Source organism: Mytilus edulis, chromosome 6 (assembly GCF_963676685.1).
Source record: "Mytilus edulis chromosome 6, xbMytEdul2.2, whole genome shotgun sequence".
Lineage (NCBI taxonomy): Eukaryota > Metazoa > Mollusca > Bivalvia > Mytilida > Mytilidae > Mytilus > Mytilus edulis.
Window position 1 is genome coordinate 56,857,438 of NC_092349.1, and position 26,587 is coordinate 56,884,024.

Sequence of the window (26,587 nt, forward strand, 5' to 3'; positions counted from 1 at the left end):
TCTACAGTTTGTATCTTTAATTCATCTGTCCATTCACCAGACTACAGTTTGTATCTTTAATTCATCTGTCCATTCACCAGACTACAGTTTGTATCTTTAATTCATCTGTCCATTCACCAGACTACAGTTTGTATCTTTAATTCATCTGTCCATTCACCAGACTACAGTTTGTATCTTTAATTCATCTGTCCATTCACCAGACTACAGTTTGTATCTTTAATTCATCTGTCCATTCACCAGACTACAGTTTGTATCTTTAATTCATCTGTCCATTCACCAGACTACAGTTTGTATCTTTAATTCATCTGTCCATTCACCAGACTACAGTTTGTATCTTTAATTCATCTGTCCATTCACCAGACTACAGTTTGTATCTTTAATTCATCTGTCCATTCACCAGACTACAGTTTGTATCTTTAATTCATCTGTCCATTCACCAGACTACAGTTTGTATCTTTAATTCATCTGTCCATTCACCAGACTACAGTTTGTATCTTTAATTCATCTGTCCATTCACCAGACTACAGTTTGTATCTTTAATTCATCTGTCCATTCACCAGACTACAGTTTGTATCTTTAATTCATCTGTCCATTCACCAGACTACAGTTTGTATCTTTAATTCATCTGTCCATTCCAGCTACAGTTTGTATCTTTAATTCATCTGTCCATTCACCAGACTACAGTTTGTATCTTTAATTCATCTGTCCATTCACCAGACTACAGTTTGTATCTTTAATTCATCTGTCCATTCACCAGACTACAGTTTGTATCTTTAATTCATCTGTCCATTCTACAGTTTGTATCTTTAATTCATCTGTCCATTCACCAGACTACAGTTTGTATCTTTAATTCATCTGTCCATTCACCAGACTACAGTTTGTATCTTTAATTCATCTGTCCATTCACCAGACTACAGTTTGTATCTTTAATTCATCTGTCCATTCACCAGACTACAGTTTGTATCTTTAATTCATCTGTCCATTCACCAGACTACAATTTGTATCTTTAATTCATCTGTCCATTCTACAGTTTGTATCTTTAATTCATCTGTCCATTCACCAGACTACAGTTTGTATCTTTAATTCATCTGTCCATTCACCAGACTACAGTTTGTATCTTTAATTCATCTGTCCATTCACCAGACTACAGTTTGTATCTTTAATTCATCTGTCCATTCACCAGACTACAGTTTGTATCTTTAATTCATCTGTCCATTCACCAGACTACAGTTTGTATCTTTAATTCATCTGTCCATTCACCAGACTACAGTTTGTATCTTTAATTCATCTGTCCATTCACCTGACTACAGTTTGTATCTTTAAATCATCTGTCCATTCACCAGACTACAGTTTGTATCTTTAATTCATCTGTCCATTCACCAGACTACAGTTTGTATCTTTAATTCATCTGTCCATTCACCAGACTACAGTTTGTATCTTTAATTCATCTGTCCATTCACCAGACTACAGTTTGTATCTTTAATTCATCTGTCCATTCACCAGACTACAGTTTGTATCTTTAATTCATCTGTCCATTCACCAGACTACAGTTTGTATCTTTAATTCACCTGTCCATTCACCAGACTACAGTTTGTATCTTTAATTCATCTGTCCATTCACCAGACTACAATTTGTATCTTTAATTCATCTGTCCATTCTACAGTTTGTATCTTTAATTCATCTGTCCATTCACCAGACTACAGTTTGTATCTTTAATTCATCTGTCCATTCACCAGACTACAATTTGTATCTTTAATTCATCTGTCCATTCACCAGACTACAGTTTGTATCTTTTTCACCAGACTACAATTTGTATCTTTAATTCATCTGTCCATTCACCAGACTACAGTTTGTATCTTTAATTCATCTGTCCATTCACCAGACTACAGTTTGTATCTTTAATTCATCTGTCCATTCACCAGACTACAGTTTGTATCTTTAATTCATCTGTCCATTCACCAGACTACAGTTTGTATCTTTAATTCATCTGTCCATTCACCAGACTACAGTTTGTATCTTTAATTCATCTGTCCATTCACCAGACTACAGTTTGTATCTTTAATTCATCTGTCCATTCACCAGACTACAGTTTGTATCTTTAATTCATCTGTCCATTCACCAGACTACAATTTGTATCTTTAATTCATCTGTCCATTCACCAGACTACAGTTTGTATCTTTAAATCATCTGTCCATTCACCAGACTACAGTTTGTATCTTTAATTCATCTGTCCATTCACCAGACTATAGTTTGTATCTTTAATTCATCTGTCCATTCACCAGACTACAGTTTGTATCTTTAATTCATCTGTCCATTCACCAGACTACAGTTTGTATCTTTAATTCATCTGTCCATTCACCAGACTACAGTTTGTATCTTTAATTCATCTGTCCATTCACCAGACTATAGTTTGTATCTTTAATTCATCTGTCCATTCACCAGACTACAGTTTGTATCTTTAATTCATCTGTCCATTCACCAGACTACAATTTGTATCTTTAATTCATCTGTCCATTCTACAGTTTGTATCTTTAATTCATCTGTCCATTCACCAGACTACAGTTTGTATCTTTAATTCATCTGTCCATTCACCAGACTACAGTTTGTATCTTTAATTCATCTGTCCATTCACCAGACTACAGTTTGTATCTTTAATTCATCTGTCCATTCACCAGACTACAGTTTGTATCTTTAATTCATCTGTCCATTCACCAGACTACAGTTTGTATCTTTAATTCATCTGTCCATTCACCAGACTACAGTTTGTATCTTTAATTCATCTGTCCATTCACCAGACTACAGTTTGTATCTTTAATTCATCTGTCCATTCACCAGACTACTGTTTGTATCTTTAATTCATCTGTCCATTCACCAGACTACAATTTGTATCTTTAATTCATCTGTCCATTCCTACAGTTTGTATCTTTAATTCATCTGTCCATTCACCAGACTACAGTTTGTATCTTTAATTCATCTGTCCATTCACCAGACTACAGTTTGTATCTTTAATTCATCTGTCCATTCACCAGACTACAGTTTGTATCTTTAATTCATCTGTCCATTCACCAGACTACAGTTTGTATCTTTAATTCATCTGTCCATTCACCAGACTACAGTTTGTATCTTTAATTCATCTGTCCATTCACCAGACTACAGTTTGTATCTTTAATTCATCTGTCCATTCACCAGACTACAGTTTGTATCTTTAATTCATCTGTCCATTCACCAGACTACAGTTTGTATCTTTAATTCATCTGTCCATTCACCAGACTACAGTTTGTATCTTTAATTCATCTGTCCATTCACCAGACTACAATTTGTATCTTTAATTCATCTGTCCATTCACCAGACTACAGTTTGTATCTTTAAATCATCTGTCCATTCACCAGACTACAGTTTGTATCTTTAATTCATCTGTCCCATTCACCAGACTACAGTTTGTATCTTTAATTCATCTGTCCATTCACCAGACTACAGTTTGTATCTTTAATTCATCTGTCCATTCACCAGACTACAGTTTGTATCTTTAATTCATCTGTCCATTCACCAGACTACAGTTTGTATCTTTAATTCATTTGTCCATTCACCAGACTATAGTTTGTATCTTTAATTCATCTGTCCATTCACCAGACTACAGTTTGTATCTTTAATTCATCTGTCCATTCACCAGACTACAGTTTGTATCTTTAATTCATCTGTCCATTCACCAGACTACAATTTGTATCTTTAATTCATCTGTCCATTCTACAGTTTGTATCTTTAATTCATCTGTCCATTCACCAGACTACAGTTTGTATCTTTAATTCATCTGTCCATTCACCAGACTACAGTTTGTATCTTTAATTCATCTGTCCATTCACCAGACTACAGTTTGTATCTTTAATTCATCTGTCCATTCACCAGACTACAGTTTGTATCTTTAATTCATCTGTCCATTCACCAGACTACAGTTTGTATCTTTAATTCATCTGTCCATTCACCAGACTACAGTTTGTATCTTTAATTCATCTGTCCATTCACCAGACTACAGTTTGTATCTTTAATTCATCTGTCCATTCACCAGACTACAATTTGTATCTTTAATTCATCTGTCCATTCTACAGTTTGTATCTTTAATTCATCTGTCCATTCACCAGACTACAGTTTGTATCTTTAATTCATCTGTCCATTCACCAGACTACAGTTTGTATCTTTAATTCATCTGTCCATTCACCAGACTACAGTTTGTATCTTTAATTCATCTGTCCATTCACCAGACTACAGTTTGTATCTTTAATTCATCTGTCCATTCACCAGACTACAGTTTGTATCTTTAATTCATCTGTCCATTCACCAGACTACAGTTTGTATCTTTAATTCATCTGTCCATTCACCAGACTACAGTTTGTATCTTTAATTCATCTGTCCATTCACCAGACTACAGTTTGTATCTTTAATTCATCTGTCCATTCACCAGACTACAGTTTGTATCTTTAATTCATCTGTCCATTCACCAGACTACAGTTTGTATCTTTAATTCATCTGTCCATTCACCAGACTACAGTTTGTATCTTTAATTCATCTGTCCATTCACCTGACTACAGTTTGTATCTTTAAATCATCTGTCCATTCACCAGACTACAGTTTGTATCTTTAATTCATCTGTCCATTCACCAGACTACAGTTTGTATCTTTAATTCATCTGTCCATTCACCAGACTACAGTTTGTATCTTCAACTCCTCATAAAAAGATGAACTGATTTCAACAAAACTTCTGGATAATATCAAATACCAAATGGCACTGTGCATCTTATATTTTTTGTTTTTTATATCCAATGCTGAACTTGGACATATCTGAGAAAAACAAAGGCTTGGTATTTTTTCTTGGTATGAATATGTGTACAAGCCATATTGATTTTTTTTCAGGCTCAAGCTGATGCAGAAATATTGAAATCTGTTGTTTTACCTCTGGAAGATGAGATTAAAGGGCTGAAATCAAAGCTTGCTACATATGAGGTACATGTATATCTTTTTGTCTAATGGAATCGCAATAAGCTTACTGATATCACAGAAAGTTTTACCTGAAATGGATTTAAGATGACTGGAACTTAGTTATATAGAATAACTATGGATTGTCTCAAAATATAAAATATAAATTTTATTTTAGAGACATGTATAGTTATTCTATTTACACTGCAACTCTTACAACTGTTCCAAATGAAATTATTTGAATAAAACCATCAATTTTGAATTTGAAGCAGTTATGGTTACTTTGTGAAATCTAGATTGACAAAAGAATTGAAGACAAACATAGCTCTATGTCAGTAGAATTGTTAAATTGTCTGGTTACTTTGTGAAATCTAGATTGACAAAAGAATTGAAGACAAACATAGCTCTATGTCAGTAGAATTGTTAAATTGTCTGGATTTTGTGCTTAAAAATAAAAATCAGTGGCTTAAACACAGTATTTTAGCATAAGATTTGTTAATACAGACTTTAAATAAAAAACTCCATTTTGTGACCAACTATAATTGTTATTGTACATCATATTCGGAAAATCTGTTATTTTGATTTTATATTGTTGTGGTCAGTTTTTGAAGTATCAGACAATGCTCACTGAAAAAAATTAATGGACTGCTCAGATAAAGTCTGTAAACCTCAGTCTTTTAGGGATGACATCAAAAGTTCAATGAAGGATAAAAAAAATAATTCATATACTTTTTTCACTGACACTTAACTTAATTTGGGAAAAATTGATTGACCCATATAGATATATGTAAAAATCAATGTCGGATAACCACATCTTGCAGCAGTTCAACCCCCCCCCCACCCCCACCCCCACCCCCATCCCCAAACTATTTGAATTAAGTTTTTTATCTAACATTGATCTTTTGATGTCGTCCCTTACTTGGAGGAATTTTGATTTAGTTGTCAATGAGTGTGAAACCAATTCATCCTTCAGTGAAGAGTATTTTTTTTCATTGTTTTTTTCAGAATTTATTTATAGGAACATGAAAATTTGACAAGTTTTGTCTTATAAACTTTCTCCTAGAATCAATGCTTCAAACAGTCATTTAAGCTAAAACAAAATCTAGTTATTATAAAAGGTTTGTCCAGATTTTCTAAAGGAGTAGGTCCGGTAAGACCCCTTTTTGGCCCCAAAATATAACAGTTTTACAAAATTGTTAAAATGTAAACTTTTAGTTATTTATTGGACAGATGAATGCGTCTGCCACATAAATATGGGCTGTTTTGACTATGCAATGCACATATATCGGGTTGTAGCGCCATTAAGTCATGCTAAATTACTGAAATCTTCAAAATTCTAGCATTTTAGTTAAATTTTAGACGGTTTCCGTGTAAAACGAAAGTGGCCGCATTCGTGTTCATCCTTAATATTGAAATGTAAGTTGTATTTTATGATAATACATAACATATATAAAGGTTGTGGATGAACACGGATGCGGCCACTTTCATTTTTGACAAAAACCATCTGTAAAGTGACATTTTTCAGCATATTTGGTAGATTTTTCATATTTGAGCTGGAATCGGATCGTTTTTAATGACTAAATCAGTTAAAATCTTTCACATAAACTAATTGAATCAAGTGAAATAGACACTTAAGTATTTAAAAAGTGGTCAAAATCTTTCGTCAGATGAAACTGAAATTTGAGGCCAAAATGAGTCCTTACCGGACCTTCTCCTTTAGAAATACAAATTGTCTATCTCCAGAATTGTCATAGCTACTGTGTATATGCATGTGTAGATTATTGCGTTGCGTTGTGTATTTGATTGTAAGCTAACTAAGGCGTTAAAGATAGAACTACGTCTGCCATTATACGTTTCTATTCAATACAACATAAAGTATCATAATTACGCGACGTCACAAAGATAGTGGCCGTACCGCAAAAAGGTACGTTAATATTAGGGCAATTCTTTACAGCATGCATCATAAAAATTGCTGAAATGTTTTTTATTATTAATTCTAACTTCATAATATTTTATGTTCCGTAGAAGAATCCTGATGACATAGCTACACCTCCAATGAAACATGCTACACCAGAAACACAGTCTTTGTCAGATCTGGATGCTAAAGATCCAGAAGATAGGGTAAGATCAATGTCATAGCAGACAGGGAACCTACAATAGATAAAAATAACTATTTTTTTTAAAATTATCACATTATCTGTACACCATATCCACACAAAATTTTGTAATATTTATAAATGATGTATAGAACAACTTATTACAGAATTGAAATATAAAATATTCGATGAGTGACCCACCAACACATTTATTCTCAAATGCTTAATTGACAGTTTTGCTTGGTCATCAGTCGAATATTTTTATGCCCCACCTACGATAGTAGAGGGGCATTATGTTTTCTGGTCTGTGCCTCCGTTCGCTTCAGGTTAAAGTTTTTGGTCAAGGTAGTTTTTGAAGAAGTTGAAGTCCAATCAACTTGAAACTTAGTACACATGTTCCCCATGATATGATCTTTCTAATTTTAATGCCAAATTATAGTTTTGACCCCAATTTCATGGTCCACTGAACATAGAAAATGATAGTGTAAAGTTCAGGTTAAAGTTTTTGGTCAAGGTAGTTTTTGATAAAGTTAAAGTTACATCAACTTGAAACTTAGTACACATGTTCCCTATGATATGATCTTTGTAATTATAATTCCAAATTATAAGTTTGACCCCAATTTCACGGTGTACTGAACATATAGAAAATGATAGTGCGAGTGGGGCATCAGTGTACTATGGACACATTCTTGTTTATATTTGAATTTTTGGATAAGTTTTTCTTTTCACGACATTGTCCAAGGACTTTTTAATGGAAATAAAGTTGAAATGTGAAGACTCTATATTTTTCTAAATATGAATTCTTAATATGTTTTTAGGCAATATCATTAACAATATCTTGATAACAACCATTGTTGTATGATATCAGAGAAATTATTTCACATGTAAAATTAGTGATTTTTATTTTAATAGGAACTCATGGTATTTCTTGGCATCCATAGTTTTTATATGATTAACCGGGGTGTGTTGAATCTGAAACAATTTTAGTCTTCATTTCATAAAATTGAGAATGGAAATGGGGAATGTGTCAAAGAGACAACAACCCGACCAAATAAAAAACAACAGCAGAGGGTCACCAACAGGTCTTCAATGTAGCGAGAAATTCCCGCACCCGGAGGCGTCCTTCAGCTGGCCCCTTAACAAATATATACTAGTCCAGTGATAATGAACGCCATACTAATTTCCAAATTGTACACAAGAAACTAAAATTAAAATAATACATGACTAACAAAGGCCAGAGGCTCCTGACTTGGGACAGGCGCAAAAGATACCAACCAATTTAAGGAGAGATAACTGTTATATTATTTTAGGCCATAAGTTTTTCTGAAGGGACATTTTTGGGTTAAACTTATAGATAATAAATTGCAGCATTTCAATATTTGCCTTTTGTTTTACTTTTATGTTAATAAGTTTTAAACATCAGAACCACTTTATTCTGTATATTATTTTTAAAGAAGGGTGTGGTGGTGAGGTGTCTTTTCTAGAACTGAAAGTAACAAAAATTAAAAATTTTACTAGAATATTGCGATATATTTGTTTTGCTTTCTCCGGCTATTCGAATGTTTTTTATAGTTGGTTCTCATGAAATAAAATTCTTTAATCATATGTGATGAATGTTTTTTCCAAGATTATTGTTTTGAAATTTTTTGAAAGTTTAATGTAAGAATATAGAAAGCATATTCCACAAAAAATGAAATTAATTAAATTAACAATATTGATCATTTAAATGAATGTTTCCATTACAGATTCAAGAACTTCTTCATTATTTAAGAGTAGAAAAGTCCTCAAGGAAAGATTTAGAAATGTATGTGGCTGTTTTGACAACACAGAAAAACATCTTTGAGGAAGAATGTGATAAGACGAAGAAAGATTTGGAGGAAGGTAATATTGGAGAGGGTCATAAAATGGGGAGGGGTATGTGCATGGAGGAGTGAGAAATAAAATAACTATTTCATGAATGAAAAATGAAAAAAATGCTTACGCATGTATGTTGCTTTTTTAGCTCACCTGGCCCAAAGGGCCAAGTGAGCTTTTCTCATCACTTTGCGTCCGTCGTCCGTCGCCGTCCGTAAACTTTTACAAAAATCTTCTCCTCTGAAACTACTGGGCCAAATTTAACCAAACTTGGCCACAATCATCATTGGGGTATCTAGTTAAATAATTGTGTCCGGTGACCCGCCAAAATAATCAAGATGGCCACCATGGCTAAAAATAGAACATAAGGGGTAAAATGTATATTTTGGCTTATAACTCTGAAACCAAAGCATTTAGAGCAAATCTGACATGGGGTAAAATTGTTTATTAGGTCAAGATCTATCTGCCCTGAAATTTTCAGATGAATCAGACAATGGGTTATTGGGTTGCAGCCCCTGAATTGGTAATTTTAAGAAAATTTGTTTGTTTTCGGTTATTATCTAAAAAATTATTATAGATAGAGATAAACTGTAAGCAGCAATTATGTTCAGCAAAGTAAGATCTACAAATAAGTCAACATGATCAAAATGATCAGTTGACCCCTTAAGGAGTTATTGCCCTTAACAGTCATTTTTTACCAATTTTTCATAAATTTTTGTTATCTTTTACAAAAATCTTCTCCTCTGAAACTACCTGACCAAATTTAATGAAACTTAGCCAAAATCATAATTAGGGTATCTAGTTTAAAATTGTGTGCGGTGACCCAGCCAACCAACCAAGATGGCCGCCATGGCTAAAAATAGAACATAAGGGGTAAAATGTAGATTTTGGCTTATAACTCTGAAACCAAAGCATTTAAAGCAAATCTTACAGGGGTGAACTTGTTTATCTAGTAAATATCTATCTGCCCTGAAATTTTCAGATGAACTGGGCAACTGGTTGTTGGGTTGCTGCCCCCCAATTGGTGATTTTAAAAGAAATTTTAGCCGTTTTTATACGACCACAAAAATTTTAATTTTTCGTCTTATATTGCTATCACGTTGGCGTCGTTGTCGTCTTGCGTCGTCGTCTTCCAAATACTTTTAGTTTTCGCACTCTAACTTTAGTAAAAGTGAATAGAAATCTATGAAATTTTAACACAAGGTTTATGACCACAAAAGGAAGGTTGGGATTGATTTTGGGAGTTTTAGTCCCAACAGTTTAGGAATTAGGGGCCAAAAAGGGCCCAAATAAGCATTTTCTTGGTTTTCGCACTATAACTTTAGTTTAAGTAAATTGAAATCTATGAAATTTTGACACAAGGTTTATGACCACAAAAGGAAGGTTAAGATTGATTTTGGGAGTTTTGGTTCCAACAGTTTAGGAATTAGGGGCCAAAAGAGGGCCCAAATAAGCATTATTCTTGGTTTTCGTACAATAACTTTAGTATAAGTAAATAGAAATCAATGAAATTTAAACACACGGTTTATGAACACAAAAGGAAGGTTGGGATTGATTTTGGGAGTTTTGGTGCCAACAGATTAGGAATTAGGGGCCAAAAAGGGGCCAAAATAAGCATTATTCTTGGTTTTCGCACCATAACTTTAGTATAAGTAAATAGAAATCTATGAAATTTAAACACAAGGTTTATGACCATAAAAGGAAGGTTGGATTTGATTTTGGGAGGTTTGGTCCCAACAGTTTAGGAATAAGGGGCCCAAATGGTCCAAAATTGAACTTTGTTTGATTTTATCAAAAATTGAATAATTGGGGTTCTTTGATATGCCAAATCTAACTGTGTATGTAGATTCTTAATTTTGGTCCCGTTTTCAAATTGGTCTACATTAAAGTCCAAAGGGTCCAAAATTAAACTAAGTTTGATTTTAACAAAAATTGAATTCTTGGCCTTTTTGATATGCTGAATCTAAACGTATACTTAGATTTTTGATTATTGGCCCAGTTTTCAAGTTGGTTCAAATCAGGATCCAAAATTATTTTATTAAGTATTGTGCAATAGCAAGAAATTTTCAATTTCACAGTATTCAGCAGTAGCAAGAAATCTTCAATTGCACAGTATTGTGCAATAGCAAGCAATTTTCAATTGCAAAGTATTGCGCAATAGCAAGAAATCTTCAATTGCACAGTATTGTGCAATAGCAAGCAATTTTCAATTGCACAGTATTGCGCAATAACAAGAAATCTTCAATTGCACAGTATTGTGCAATAGCAAATATTTTCAATTGCACAGTATTGCGCAATAGCAAGAAATATCTAATTGCACAACATTGTGCAATAGCAAGAAATTTTCAATTGGAGTTATCTTCCTTTGTCCAGAATAGTAGTTGAATCAACTTAAATCATTGTTTTATACAATATACAATGTATATTCACTTTTACTACCAACTGATAAATTAAAACAATCTTTACCATTCAGTGATAACAAGCACTTTATTTTACATTTTAATATTTTATGATGTATTTAAATGAGTAGTTATTGTTGCAAACTCCATTAGGAATTTGAATTGAGATCAGTTTTGAAAAAGGGAAAGGGGGATGTGAAAAAAAAATGGGGGGGGGGGGGGGGGGGGGGGGGGGGGGGTGAAATTTTTCTCATTTCAGATTTCATAAATAAAAAGAAAATTTCTTCAAACATTTTTTTGAGAGGATTAATATTCAACAGCATAGTGAATTGCTCAAAGGCAAAAAAAATATTTTAAGTTCATTAGACCACATTCATTCTGTGTCAGAAACCTATGCTGTGTCAACTATTTAACCACAATCCAAATTTAGAGCTGAATCCAGCTTAAATGTTGTGTCCATACTTGCCCCAACTGTTCAGGGTTCAACCTCTGCGGTCGTATATAGCTGCGCCCTGCGGAGCATCTGGTTGGTTATTATCTTGAATACTATTATAGATAGAGATAAATTGTAAACAGCAATAATGTTCAGCAAATTAAGATCTACAAATAAGTCAACATGACCAAAATGGTCAGTTGACCCCTTAAGGAGTTATTGCCCTTTATAGTCATTTTTTTAACATTTTTCATTAATTTGGTAAATTTTGGTAAGTTTTTACAAAGTTTTTTCCTCTGTAACTAAAGGGCCAAGTTCCTTACAGATAGAGAAAATTGTAAGTAACAAACATGATCAGTAAAGTATGATCTACAAACACATCACCATCACCAAAACACAATTTTGATGAATCCATCTGTTTCCTTTGTTTAATATGCACATAAACCAAGGTGAGCGACACAGGCTCTTAAGAGCCTCTAGTTAACAATTTGCACAAAACAATGAACAATTGGCTTCAAGCAAGAAAACATGTGAAAGAAAAATTGAAAACATGTTGTGCAAAAAACCTTTAACCAGACCAATAGAATTGTAAAAAAATAATATTCAATAGATATTAAGTAACAATGACCCACAACCTTCAAATATATCACAAGATTAAAATGGACCATTATGTCAGCAAAGAGTAATGGATGTCATTGCCATATCACAGACATGAGGATGATAACTTTTTAGTAATCAAATGTTCCAGGGCATTTGTATGAATGAACATTCAATAACTGTAAAAGAATTAAATATTCAACCTGACAGAATAAAAACATTGTTGTTACATTCAGAACTCCATGGTATTTCATTAAGCAAATTTGGGTGTTTTCTGTTTGTCAAATTATTGGGAAATTCAAACAAGATGCTCTAGATCTTATTCAAGAAATACAGGCTAGCTAGCAGAAGATTTTTACAAAATTGCAATATCAGTGAAAAAGATGTTTTTTTATGAGACCTTTTGCCACAGTAGAAGAAGGATTTTTGATGACATTTCTAGGTTAGGTTTTGAATAATAATGAAGTATGTTTACCTTTCAGTTTGCCGTATTTTAAATGAAGAGAAACGAGAACATGAACAATTACAACAGACTTGGCAAATGGCCAACGATCAGTTTCTAGAATCACAGACTTTAATGATGATGGATTTACGTAGAATGGAAAGTGTTCTGTCATCTGAACAACAAAGACAAATAGCAGGTTAGAGGTCATATATAGGTCAAGGATATTGAACAGGTTAGAGGTCATATATAGGTCAAGGATATTGAACAGCTTACATATTCAGATGAATAAAGCAAATTTAGATTTTAAATGACAAATGAAGGATCAAACCATTTAGCAAATAAACCCAAGTTTTCAAAATTTTGTGGTATTATATGATTATTTTTTTTAAAATCATATGCAAACATATAGCCTTTTTTTTCTGATATAAGCTTGTCTTTTCTACAAACTTCTAAATCTTATTCATAAATAATTTAATTTTGGATGTAACGCGTCTTCTGATTGGCTGACGTTATTTTGTTATGAGCCCATAGACATAATTTAGTCATGTGACCGTGACGTCATCAACGTTTTTTTCATGGTTTTCTACGGTTTAAAATTTAATTTAGAATTAAATTATAAGAAATGACTGTAATATTTTTTCTTCTATTCGAAATAACATAAAAAATGTGGTGCACACTGTTAAATAACTCACTACGCGCGTTATTCAGTGTGCACCACATTTTTTATGTTATTTCTTCATAGACAGAAAAAATATTACAGTCATTCCTTAATTAATTACCAATATAGAGTTAATGTTATCTTACTTTTGATTAGATTTATTTGTTGTTGTCATACAATGAATACACATATTGATGGAAAAAATACGGAAACATTTCTACATCTTTTTTAGGAATGCAAATTCTCATTATTGACAATTAAAAAAGTGAAAAAAAGATATTAGAGAAATTAAAAAAAGCATGCATTGTTCAGATATATGTAATAACAGCCTGGTTTAAAAACTAACTGAATGAATTGTTTTATTGTATGTGTTTTGTAATAATATCTGTCTCGATATCAACTTTACAAATTAAGTTTACAAAAAACAAAAACATGTATGTATTAACCTAATTTTGTTGCAATTTATTTGTGAACACATGGATATTTTTGTTGACAAAATTTTGAGGTTTGTCATTTTTATACGACCGCAAAATTATTTTGCGTTCATATATTGTTTAGATTTATTTAAGTTACTTTTAAATGTAAAATGTAAACAACAAGAAAATATCAGTTATGTGTTATGATAACATAGCAATTAGTTTTTATGGATAGCTTGCATCGCTTAAACCTTTCAATTTGATGATCATTTAAATGCAAACTTGCCACCATTTTTTGTGATTTCAGATGTAAAACCAAAAATAATAGTATATAAAAAGAGCCTGAGATGGTTCTATATTTGTTTGAAGTGTATCTGCTAATAAAGATGATACATTGGTGTTTTCACAAAATTGGACCTATTACAGTCTCCTCCTAAATTTCAATTAGCATTTAAGCATAAAACCAAATTTATTAAACATTATCCTATTGTTTACATGATAGCATCAGGGTCAACCAAATTTTATAATAAAAACTAAAAAAATGTAATTATGATAGATTAAGCTGAGTTAAAAAGTCAAACAATATGGTACCATGATGCAAAATTCATTTTAACCAATATATATGCAAATTCATGAATCTTGTATAGTTTACTCCCATTATCTAGACAGTGGTATAATTTTGAGTCAACCCAAGTTTGACCCAAGCAGTGCTAATGATAAAGTAATCAATGGGAGACAATTTGAATTTGCACATGTGATAAAATTAATAATGTGTATCTTGTTGACCAAATCATACTTTTGGACAGAACAGAAAAATATTTCCACTTATGCTGGAATTCCAGCCAATGAAAGTCAACTGTACTTAATTTTTTTTTAAATAATAGCATTCATTTGTGAATATAAATTAGATATACCGGTACTAAAAATATGACTTTTATTCTTTGACCATCTTTAAAAGCATAAATCAGTTTTCTGACCCCTTACTATGAAAATTGAGATAAATAAAAGATCTTTATCTTTATATTTCTTTCAAAGCTGTTTCTTTTAAGAGCTTTTCTTCAGCAATTCTTCCTTAGCTTTCAGCTTTACACTTTAAATATTCAACGAACAAGTAGACCTGTGCTATAGCACTTGTAAAAGGAAAGAGAAAAAAGAAAAACATCTATTTATACATGTTATACTGGATAAGTAAAACAGTAGATACAAAACAAAATCTTTGAGATGTAGATTTTTTAATAATAACTTTAAATGACAAATAGAAATGCAGAAAAAAGATGAAGAAAGAATGTCACAAGAGAAGAAGGTAAAAGATTTGGAAGGAGCGAAGAAACAACAAGAAGAAGGACGTTTGATAGGTACTACTGTAAATCATTTCAGAGATCATTATATCCATGAAAAATTAAACTAAGACATGGGCAGTATATATACAATTTTTTAAATTTAAAAAAAAAAGGGAGGCTGTGGTTATGGCCAAAATGTTTTTTTGCCTTAAGCTTGTTGCGCGGGTTGCATGAAAAGACTGACTACTTGCATGAAAATAAATATATTTCAACCACAAATGTTTATAATATGTCTTATCTGCCTTCTTAAAAAATTGTAGCATGGTTTGCATGTAATGAAAATGTTGTATAGCAACACTGAAGCTTTAAACTTGTGTATATAAATATAAATGTTCAAATTCTTAGATCTGCAGATTTTGCTAATGGCATGGAAGCACGTTTTAAAGGCCATCCCAAAAATGAATTAAGTAATTGATTTTTTTACGACCCCAAAAATTTTTTGGGATCATATAATGGTATGATGTCGTCGTCTGCGTCGTCGTCGTCCAAAGACACATTGGTTTCCGGATAATAACTTTAATTTAAGTGTATAGATCTTCATGAAATTTTTCAGAAGGTTCAATACCACAAAAGGAAGGTTGGGATTGATTTTGGGGATGATGGTCCCAACCAATTAGGAATTAGGGGCCCAAACAAGCCTTTTTCTAGTTTCAGGATAATAATTTGTGTAGAAGTATTTCAATTGCTCTGAAATCATACCGCAATGTTTAAAACCACAAGTAGAAGGTTTGGATTCATTTTAGGGGTTATGGGGCCAAAGTTTAGGAATTAAGGGCCAAAAAGGGGTCAAAACAAGCATTTTTCTAGTTTCAAGACAATAACTTATGTGTAATTGTATGGATCTCTGAAATTGTACCACAATGTTCCATATAACAAAGGGGAGGCTGGGATTAAGTTTTGGATTAATTGCCCAAAATATGTAGTAATTAGGGGCTAAAAAAGGGCCAAAAAGAAGCATGTTTCTAGTTTCAAAACAATCATGACAATAACTTGTGTTTACAATGTAAGTGTATGGATCTCTCTGAAATTGTACTACAAGATTCAATACTGCAAAGGAAAGCATGGGATTGAGTTTAAGGGTTAATGCTCCAAGGGGGTTTCAAAAAGTTGGGGGTGTGTGGTTTGTTGACCATTTTTTGAAGGGCTTCCTTTTTTTTCAAAATTTTTCAAATTTCGAATTTTGAAAAGTTTCAAGAAGAAATCTTCAATTGCACAGTATTGTGCAATAGATTTGTTAGATCTTTGACCACATTAATTTTGTGACAAAAACCTATATTATGTCAAAAATTTGATCACAATCCAAATTCAGACAGAATCAAGCTTTGAATATTGTGACCAAATTTGCCCCAACTGTTCAGGGTTCAACCACTGGGGTCGTATTAAGCTGCGCCCTGTGGAGCACCTGGTTCTTTATGATTTAACAAAATTTCTAAGGTAAAAAAAAATAATACATGTATTTCTGCTAAAGTGCTGAAAAAATAGAATAGGTTGGTAGCCGATATCATTTTAAAAAAACATTTTTTAGATTGTTTCTTCTTGGGAATCCGTCTGACTTTATGAACAGTGCTTGTTCCTAAATGGCATAAAAAGTGTTAAGGTAGGTAGGGTTAGCGAGAACACATATGTTATTTCCTTTGGCCTAAGGAAAATTCCACATGCAACCACTCATACACATCTAATGTTAACTGATTTAAGTGCCTCCCATACCCCACTCTATTAATTTTGGTGGTAATTTGTCGTTATTTTTTTACAGAGGCATTGAAAAAGGCAGAAGAAGCCTCTGAGGTAAGATCAATTTCATTGTTACTTTTTTGTATTATGACTACTTGTTAAACATTTTAAAGAGTAATACTAACCAATTTCATGTAATATCAGAATAAGTGCATTACAAAAAGTATCATTAGTTTATAAACAAAGTCACTGGAAGTCTTGAAAAATTGATATTAAATAGTCGGTGTAATGTTGACAGGCTGTTTCACAGTTTTACCATAGCACATATCTAATTATATTTAAGGCGGTACCTAACACTACAGGGAAATAACTCTGTTAAGTCAGCTAAACGTTTTAATTACGTTGTGTTGTATAGGGAATATTAAGCTTCTGAATGATCGAAATTGGTGTTTGGCAAACTGCTATATAACCAGTGTATTTTTTCTGACAAAACGGTTGGTTCAAAATTTTGGAAATTTTTATATATTTTTGTTAAAGGGTCAAAGTAAATACTTTGTCAAAATTTAATTAAAATTAAACGAGCCAAATTAATTTTAGTGAAAGTGTTAGGTACGACCTTAAAAAAGATTCTAATCAGGATTTTATCTGCAGACTTATCAATAGCTCATCAATACTAAGGTTGTGAGTTTTGAACACTGATTCCTGCAACGTTTGTTTGACCTTGATTTTAATTGAACAGAATTGCAAGTGGCATTAAACAGCAAAAAACAACCAATTAGTCTTATTGAGTGGAGAGTTTATCATCTCATTTGTAGTCAAATATTTTTATGAGTTTACTAAAAAATATAATAAATTGCAATCTTTAAAATTTAATAATTCTATTTCTATTCTTGTTTTCACAGAAGTTCAAGAATGCAGATGCTAAAATGCAAGAAAAGATAAAACAGCAATCTCAAAAAGACTTAGTACGTGCCAATTCTCCAAATATAACTGACGATTTGAACAATGAGACTGACGATGAAAAATCAATTTTAGATGCCTCAGATTTACCAGAAGGAGATTCATTTTTAGACAGTCGTGTTTTGAATTCTAATGAGGAACTTGATGGATTACGTGTACAAATAAGTCCAGAAAAAGTCCTTAATTTACCATACTTATCACAGGCACAAACTAAAGCTCTAACAGGTAAAGTCATTTACTTTTTTGAATAGTAAATTTTTAGTCATAGTTGAAAAAAACATAATACTGCTAAAGGTTCTCAATATGATGATAATGTTGAAGAATGCAGAATCGTGAAAAAATTAAGATTCCTTGACTGAGTTTTCTGAATTTTTGACACACATATTCACATGTCTCTTTTGCAACACAAGTGTTTGAGCTCACTTCCCTTATTGCCATAAATGATACAGTTCATTATTCTCTTGACTTACTTTTTTAATAACCTTTAACAAAATTTGGCTCTGCTTTTAAAAAAAATGGCAATAAAGTAATTGCAAGCAAGAATTTCTGAGTTACCAGCTGTACATTGTTGGATCACAAAATAGAAATGATAAATATTTTAGTTGTTTGCTCTTTGACCTAACCAAGTCTTTATATTAGTTATACACAAGTTAATCTAAAAAGGGCTTTAATTATTGTATAAAAATCTATATTTGGTAGATCCTACACCAGAGCTACAGCTCAGACAGTCATTAATAGCTTCAGCTAAATCTAAAGTGGACAGAATCTCAGTAGATGGTAAACGATTGGTGGGACAAAAGGAATGGGACCTTTTACAACAACAGGTTTGTAAAATATGTAAATTTTTATTTGTTATTTTGATGGTTACAGATTTTAGCTGATTGAAGAAAAAAATGGATTTTTGTGGATATTGAATTTTGAAGTCTTAGACTAAATGGGTAGGCCAATCATTTGTATAGTAAGATATGGTGAACAGACTGTGACTCCACCTAACCATTGAATGTAGGTGTCAATCTTAATTACAATGTTTGATCAAGCAGCCAAACAAAGGACAAGGTTCACTAATTGAACAAAATGGCCTAAAATATCAACTTTATCATAAAACACCAAAAAGATCTCAATTTAGTTCTTAAATGGGTCTATTTCAAAAGTATAAATGCTAAATATATGAGTTCTTTTCATAAGAGTACAAGATATTCACCAAAAGTAAGCACATTTTGGACATTTTGTCAAAATATGATGATTTTGTGCATTTTTCAGACCTAAAAGCTTTTGAAACACATTGGCCGCCACTTACGATCCAAAATGTGTTGTTAACCAAAAGTTTCCAATTTTGATATAGATTTCATCAATATTAAAACTTTTTGGATCGCAGATGGAGGCCAAGGTTAATTTTGCCATAAACGATTGAAATTATGGACAAAAAGTACCAAAATTGACCTTTTTTATTAATACAAATTATGCTCATTTAAGGGGTCATTGCTCCATAAATAGTAAAGGAAAGTGCCAGAAAAAATATTTTTGTCTTAGTAATATTATCACAAGTATTTCTATGTGAAATTTGTAATTTTTTGGCCTGATTTAAAAAACATAAAAAATTCCAGGCCAATTTTAACCCTTCGTGAACCTTCTCCTTTGCAAGCAAGGCATTTAAATTCTTTGCTGGCATGCTATATTATTTCAACTGTAACTAAACTTTCTGACTTATTGATTGCTGGTTGCCTAACATCAAATCATTGATACTTCATGTACATGCATATTCAGGATGGAAAAGTGAATAATAAATCAGTTTTAGAAGGTAGGTATATTTACCTACCTTTAAAAGGTCTGACCATCTGTGTTTCAATCAGTCTGTTACAAAATGATGAAATGAAAAATGAAGGATGCACCATTGATCAAAACACCAATCCAACAACAACAAAAAAAAGACATGCTATAAAATATAAACAAGTTATTGTGTAAGATCTATGATCTGCAGATGTATCATTGAAATAAATATCTACTCAGTGCAACAATTGCAAGTATCTGTTAGTCATTGTTTTAAAGATATGTTCAGAGATCTGTATACAGTTTTAATAAAAAAAAATCCAGAAATTATACTAGACGGGGAAACTTGGACGAATAATAAATTTGAGAATGGAAATGGGAAATGCATCAAAGAGACAACAACCTAATCAGGCAAAGGCAACCAATGGGTCTTCAACAGATACAGTCAAAATAGCAATAAAGGTCACCATCAAATAGTAAATACATGTATTGTCAGGTTACCCTCACCGTAGAAATGTCTATGCATTTTGAATCTCAAAAGGTTGTCTCTCTCATATGGCAATTTTTCTCTAAACTCAAAGCGGACCTTTATACTTAGGTTTAAATGTATATATTGAATTGTTTTTCCAGTTAAAGGAATCCCGAGATAAGTTAGGTAAACCATGTGATATGTGTAATAACTATGAAGACCAGTTACAGAACATTCAGGACGATCTGAAGAAAGAACAGGTACGGGCCAAGTCATTTGAGAGAAATCTTAACAGTGAGATACATACAACGGAAAGTCAACAAAAATATATTGCAGAACTGGAGGACACGCTTAAAAAGACTGTGTCAGAGGCTGACGAACAGGTAATACATGAATATGACAATTGTAATAGCTGTTATTGACATTCATTATTTGACAATAATTCTTACATGAATTGCTTAATATGAGTGGTCATAAGGGCTTCCAGTAGTGGCTCTTGCCATTATTTATTTTTTGATAGACGTCATTGATGGAACTTCTTTTGGTAACCAATGTAAACAAGATGGTGGTGATAATGACACAAACCAGTTCACCAATAAAAATCAGATGGCAAATTTCATGGAGTACATTTGTTTGCGGTAACCAAAAAATATATTCATGTGCCAGGCCAATTCATTGACACAAATATATAATTTATGTGCCATATAGGTTACAAGTGAAGAAATTAAATTTATTATCTGTAATTTTGAAGAATCATAAGGATTAAACACCTTTAAAGGAATTTATTGTTGTATTAATTAGACCAAGTCACTCACAAACATATAATAAGGACTTTTATTTGTTTGTGAGTGAATTGGTCCAGCTTATACACTAATAAATTCCATTTAAGGCGTTTTTATCACATATAAAATTTGATTTATGATTTTACGTTATTAAAAATTATACAAAAAAAAAAGTCAATTGAGTACAGCAAGAATTAGTACCTTGTAAAAGTTAATGATGTTGTTTAAATGTATTTCTTTCAACTTTTCTAATTAAAGGGTTTATCTGCTCTGAAACTTAAAATATTCAGCCTGTCTCTTTCTCTTTCTCTGTTGTACATGATTTTCAATACAGTGTATTTTCCTGAAAACCTTGGCAATTCATTCATAAAATGGAAAATTGTTTAAATTATGTAATGCCTTTTGGGGGCATTTGCTCTCGATCAAACTCTTCTGGCCTTTCAGTCCAGAGCTGGAGACCATGAAATTGATTTTTATTTCTGACCAGCATTATCAATGAAAGACCTAATTTCAATCAATTTAAAATATCAAGTAAAAATAAATGGCCAAAAACCTTTCAATGGTGTGTATTAGTGGTAATTTTAATTCAAGAACAATTTAAAAAATAATCTCTTATGCTTCTTTTATTATCAGGTTTCAAGCCTTTTAAACAAATTACAAGATTGTGAAAAGTATATAGAAGAAATGAAACAGCAGTTTACACAGTCCCAGGTAGACCTCAGAGACCAGCTGGTAAGTTTAAGTACAATACTAGTCAAGCACTTTTCCAGAAATATTTGTAAAGGAAGGGTGTCAGTTTGTAAGTTTGCAAAGTAAATACAAAACGGTCTTTGATTTTGTTGAGATTGACAACATTTGGTTTAGTCTGTTTTAAAATGTTTTTTTAGATGATAGTAATTTTGTCAACATTTGAAAAACAAGGAATATTATCAGACAATGATATAAAAAATGTATGAAAATTTAAAAAGAAAGAGATGTTTTTAAGAGAAACAGGGAGCTGCACTTTTACGACTTCTTATTTTATATTTTATTTTATTTTTTTACAGCAAGTTTTGACAGGATCCAGAGAAGAAGTTCAAAATGAGGTCAGTAATATGGATTATAATTACATACACATAATTAACATGATAGTTGTCTCATTGGCACTCATACCACATCTTCTTATATCTTTAAGTAATCAACTATAGATTTTTTCAAGATAACATATATGCAGATAGGAATAAATTGAGATGCATGGTATATTTCAATCAGAGAACAACCCTACATCACAAAAAAGTAAAAATACATCTAGAAGGCATATCAAGTGCCTTATGACCAATTTATTGATTATACATAAAAAAAATAGCTGGAAACTGAGAAAAGGTAATTTGAAATTTGGAGAACCTTCAAGAGGGGAAATTAAAAAAAAATATATCTAATACCTTTACTGTACAAAAACAACCATTCATAGATGAAGTTTTGACATGCCTTACCTGGGCCTATGCATGTTTTGATGTAACAATAATATCAGCTCTAAATTGCCAAAGGCATATTCGTTAGAAATAACAAGAATTGTTTAATTTCATTCCTTATGTATCTAATGATGTGTTATACATTTTTTTTCAGCTGACAAGGCTACAGAAAGAAAATGATACTTTGATAGGGAAACATTCTAAATATGCACAGCAACTTCAAAATGAGGATATCAACTTACCTAATAATATAGAGGTATATTTACTTAGTTTTTATACGACTGCAAAAATTGAAATTTTTTGGTCGTATATTGTTATCACGTTGGCGTCGTCGTCGTCCGTCGTTGTCGTCGTCGGCGTCTGAAGACTTTTGTATAAGTGAATAGAAATCTTATGAAATTTAAACACAAGGTTTATGACCATAAAAGGAAGGTTTGGATAGATTTTGGAAGTTTTTGTCTCAACAGTTTGGGAATTAGGGGCCAAAAAGGGCCCAAATAAGCATTTTCTTGGTTTTTGCACTATAACTTTAGTTTAAGTAAATAAAAATCTATGAAATTTTGACACAAGGTTTATGACCACTAAAGGAAGGTTGGGATGATTTTGGGAGTTTTGAATTCTAGGTTTTTTTTGATATGCTGAATCTAAACATGTACTTAGATTTTTTATTATGGGCCGTTTTCAAGTTGGTCCAAATCGTGGTACAAATTTAAACTTTGTTTGAATTCAACAAAAATTGAATCCTTGGGGTTCTTTGATATGCTGAATCTAAACATGTACTTATAATTTTTATTATGGGCCCAGTTTTCAAGTTGGTCCAAATCGTGGTCCAAAATTAAACTTTGTTTGATATCAACAAAAATTGAATCCTTGGGGTTCTTTGAAATGCTGAATCTAAATCTGTATTTAGATTTTTGATTAAAGGCCCAGTATTTAAGTTGGTCCAATTTGCGGTCAAAATTTAAACTTTGTTTGATTTCAACAAAAATTGTATATATGGGGTTCTTTGATATATGCTTAATCTAACCATGTATTTAGATTTTTGATGTTTGGGCCCGGTTATAAGATTGGTCCACATTGAGGTCTAAAGGGTCCAAAATTGAACTTTATTTGATTTCATTAAAAATTGAATTCTTGGGGTTCTTTGATATGCTGAATCTAACCATGTATTTAGACTTTTTATATTGGACCATAATAGGTAATGTCCAATTTAAAATTTAAAGTTTTTAAGTTTAAGTTCTTAGATCACATTCATTATGTGTCAGAAACCTGTGTTGTGTCAACTATTTAATCACAATCCAAATTCAGAGCTGTATCAAGCGTGAATGTTGTGTCCATACTTGCCCCAATGTTCAGGGTTTGAACTCTGCGGTCATATAAAGCTAAGCCCTGCAGGGCATCTAGTTATATTTTGTTAACCTGTTTACAATGATACATTTAGTCTGTATATTGTACATTTGCATTCCAACACCATTGATTTTAATACATTTTTACTGTCAGTGAATAGCTTAATTCTGTAGTGGCATCTTTGCTTTGGGCTTTTTTAATTTCATTATCTAGCGTTTTTTTTAAAAATTATGCCCAGAAACTCAGTGGTGATTATAAAGTATTATTCCTTTGTTATTCTAAACTAAACTATACAAACGGCTAACATTTTTTAATCATTAAGTATATTTTTATTATATAATGAGGAGTTACTACTTTTTATTGAGTTACAGCTCTTAAAATCAGCTAGCATTTTAGGACATTTATATTGCCAAACACATCCAATTTCAATTAAATTGTTTTGTTTATTAAATGCATTGTATATATATGCAATTATGTAAAGTTACATCTTAATTTCTAGCTGAAGTCTCATGAACTATTGTATCTAAATAGGAGTGAAACAATCTATCTGTAAATTACAAATGCAGCAGTTTACTCCTCTGGTATTTCATTATGGTAGGTCTTATGCTAAACAATGTTTTGCACAAGCAATGGGACAAATGCAACAATAAAATACAGGAGTTATCTGAAATTTTAAGAATAAATCATTGTGCTAAAATTTCCTATCAAACATATCTTATTCAATATTTAAAATTATACCTGATTTTTTACAGATAATTTCTAGGTTCTTAATTCTTGTTTGTATGCTTAGGTCATTATTATTTTTGCAGAAAAGTAAAGTAAGTATGGACCCTTGATATTGCATTTGAAAGATGGTATGAAAAAAGTTATGCCCTGGCTTCCCTTATAGTATCGCTCTTCCACTGAAGAATTGCTTATAAATTTTTTCTTAATTTTGAATTGAAAATAATTTTTCTTATACACCTACAGTTTTACAAAATCATACTTGAAATGAAAACTGAAGCTAATTCCCCAAGCCATTTTCAGCTCCTGTCTAGCTAAGGTTGGAATCAGTGTTACATCCCTTAATTCACAACATGCTCATTCACAATGCACAAAATATTTATAAAACCCTTGCAATATATAGCAACCTATTAAATACATAAAAAGGTATTGCATCTCAAAGAGCATTGTTTTTTTTTTTAACCAGATATTTTTTTTAAGCACCATTGTAATATCATTTTTTTTTCTCGGTAATCTTGTATTGAGTATTTTATCATTTCATTGTGGCGAATACGATTCATTGTAGTTTAAACCAGGAAATCATATTTGCAAATGATTAGAGTTACATTTTTTTAAACTCCATTTTTTGAAAATTGATATCTTGAAAACTAATGTATCAGTTCTTACAAAGATTAAGCAGTTACATAAAATAATTTGCGTTTTTCTTTTACAGGAAATGCAGTTATTATTATTAAAGTATCGTGAAGAGATAATTCAGAGTAAGGTTGCTAAGGAACATACAGAGGAAACATTAAAGAGTGAAATCATGTTCCTGAAAGATCAAATACACGCTGAACAACAGGAGAAAAATAATATAGAGGAATCTTTATCACAAGAACTTGCTACAGTTCAGGAAAAACTTGGTAATTAGCTTAAAATTTTAAGCTAGAGAGAATAAGAAAAAATAAATTTGGAAAATGATTATACATGTCACTTTATACTCAGCTGAGAGCTAGCTTTTTTTTCTGGAAAGCATAAACAAATGGTAAATTTAAAAATGAACCCAACAAAATATCTAACCAACAAGATATGTAATAGTTTCCAAAAGGATATGATGGGTTAAGCCTGGTTTCAAGTTACTAAATGAAACCTGTAATGTACAAAAGAGTGTGCAATGTGATTTGCATGCTTAATTACTTTGAGATGATTTTGGTGAACATTTACGTTCCAAAGATGAGGGGGGATAGGACCTTTATCGGGACTCCGGGATCGGGTGGTTTTAAGCTCGGGATTTCGGGATTGACCCTTTCGGGATTCAGGAATTCTTTATTTCGAATTTCGGGACTTTGGGATTTCGAGTTTTTAAACCCGGGATTTCGGGATTATGGTTTTTAAGCTCGGGATTTCGGATCAGGACCCCTCCTACCCCCCTCAAAGATGTACATGTATGTAACCCTTAAACTGTAACACCATACATTTTTGTTCCTTCTTGACCCATAGCTATAATAAAAGAAATGTTGTACTTAGGAAAATACAGAATACAGTTTTTTTCCTTTTCATATGTTTAAATGTACAAATTTCAATTATTTGCAGGCCAATATTATATGTAAAGTGAATAATTTCTTCAGAGTGTATAATCTTAGCTTTTGATGATGAATTTATATTAATAAATAATCATCCTGCAGAAATCCCAAAATATTGTTGAAATGTTACAGAATAATCAGTTTATTCTAAATAAAATTTTTGTCATGTTTTTAAAGCTATGTCTTATAATTTTCTCATTAAAATTTCTTTTCCAGTTGTACAAGAAAGTTTAAAATCTGAATTAGAACGAGAATCTTCTGTGAGAGCAGATCTCAGCAAAAAATTAACAGAGTCAGAAGCATCATTAAAGAGTATACAAGCCAAATCAAAACAACTTATAAATGCGCTGCGGCAGCAAGTTGCAGAGCACTCGGAGATTAGAGTAAGTATGAAACTTTCTAATGATTTCATTGATATTTTTTTCAAACATGTTTTATTGTTGTACTGTCTCATCTCTGTTCAAGATTTGGTGATGGATTGAGTGCTCACAAACATGTCACATTATGCCACATCCTTCACTTGTCTGTCCGAAGCCAGGAGCCTGTCAGTCAATGGTTGCTGTTTGCCGTATGCATGAATGGCCTTAGTCTATTGTTTTCAGTATTAATCATGTTTTCTCATTTGATTTTTTGCACAATTTGTAATTCA

At 31.9% G+C, this 26,587-nt stretch overlaps 1 protein-coding gene across 2 annotated transcripts in view; it reads left to right on the forward strand.

Moving 5' to 3' along the window:
* LOC139527953 (rab GTPase-binding effector protein 1-like) overlaps positions 1-26,587 on the forward strand; it is a 63,671-nt gene that overhangs the window by 30,788 nt on the left and 6,296 nt on the right. The window contains exons 6-19 of one of the 2 annotated variants that reach the window (XM_071323691.1): positions 4,906-4,995; positions 6,994-7,089; positions 8,810-8,945; positions 12,830-12,988; positions 15,126-15,221; positions 16,960-16,991; positions 17,780-18,062; positions 18,537-18,661; positions 20,235-20,456; positions 21,489-21,587; positions 21,902-21,940; positions 22,461-22,562; positions 25,089-25,278; positions 26,155-26,321. In XM_071323691.1, coding sequence (XP_071179792.1) covers positions 4,906-4,995; positions 6,994-7,089; positions 8,810-8,945; positions 12,830-12,988; positions 15,126-15,221; positions 16,960-16,991; positions 17,780-18,062; positions 18,537-18,661; positions 20,235-20,456; positions 21,489-21,587; positions 21,902-21,940; positions 22,461-22,562; positions 25,089-25,278; positions 26,155-26,321 — 1,836 coding nt within the window. The remainder of the gene's footprint in view (positions 1-4,905; positions 4,996-6,993; positions 7,090-8,809; positions 8,946-12,829; positions 12,989-15,125; positions 15,222-16,959; positions 16,992-17,779; positions 18,063-18,536; positions 18,662-20,234; positions 20,457-21,488; positions 21,588-21,901; positions 21,941-22,460; positions 22,563-25,088; positions 25,279-26,154; positions 26,322-26,587) is intronic. The other variant, XM_071323692.1, reaches the window with a different exon arrangement.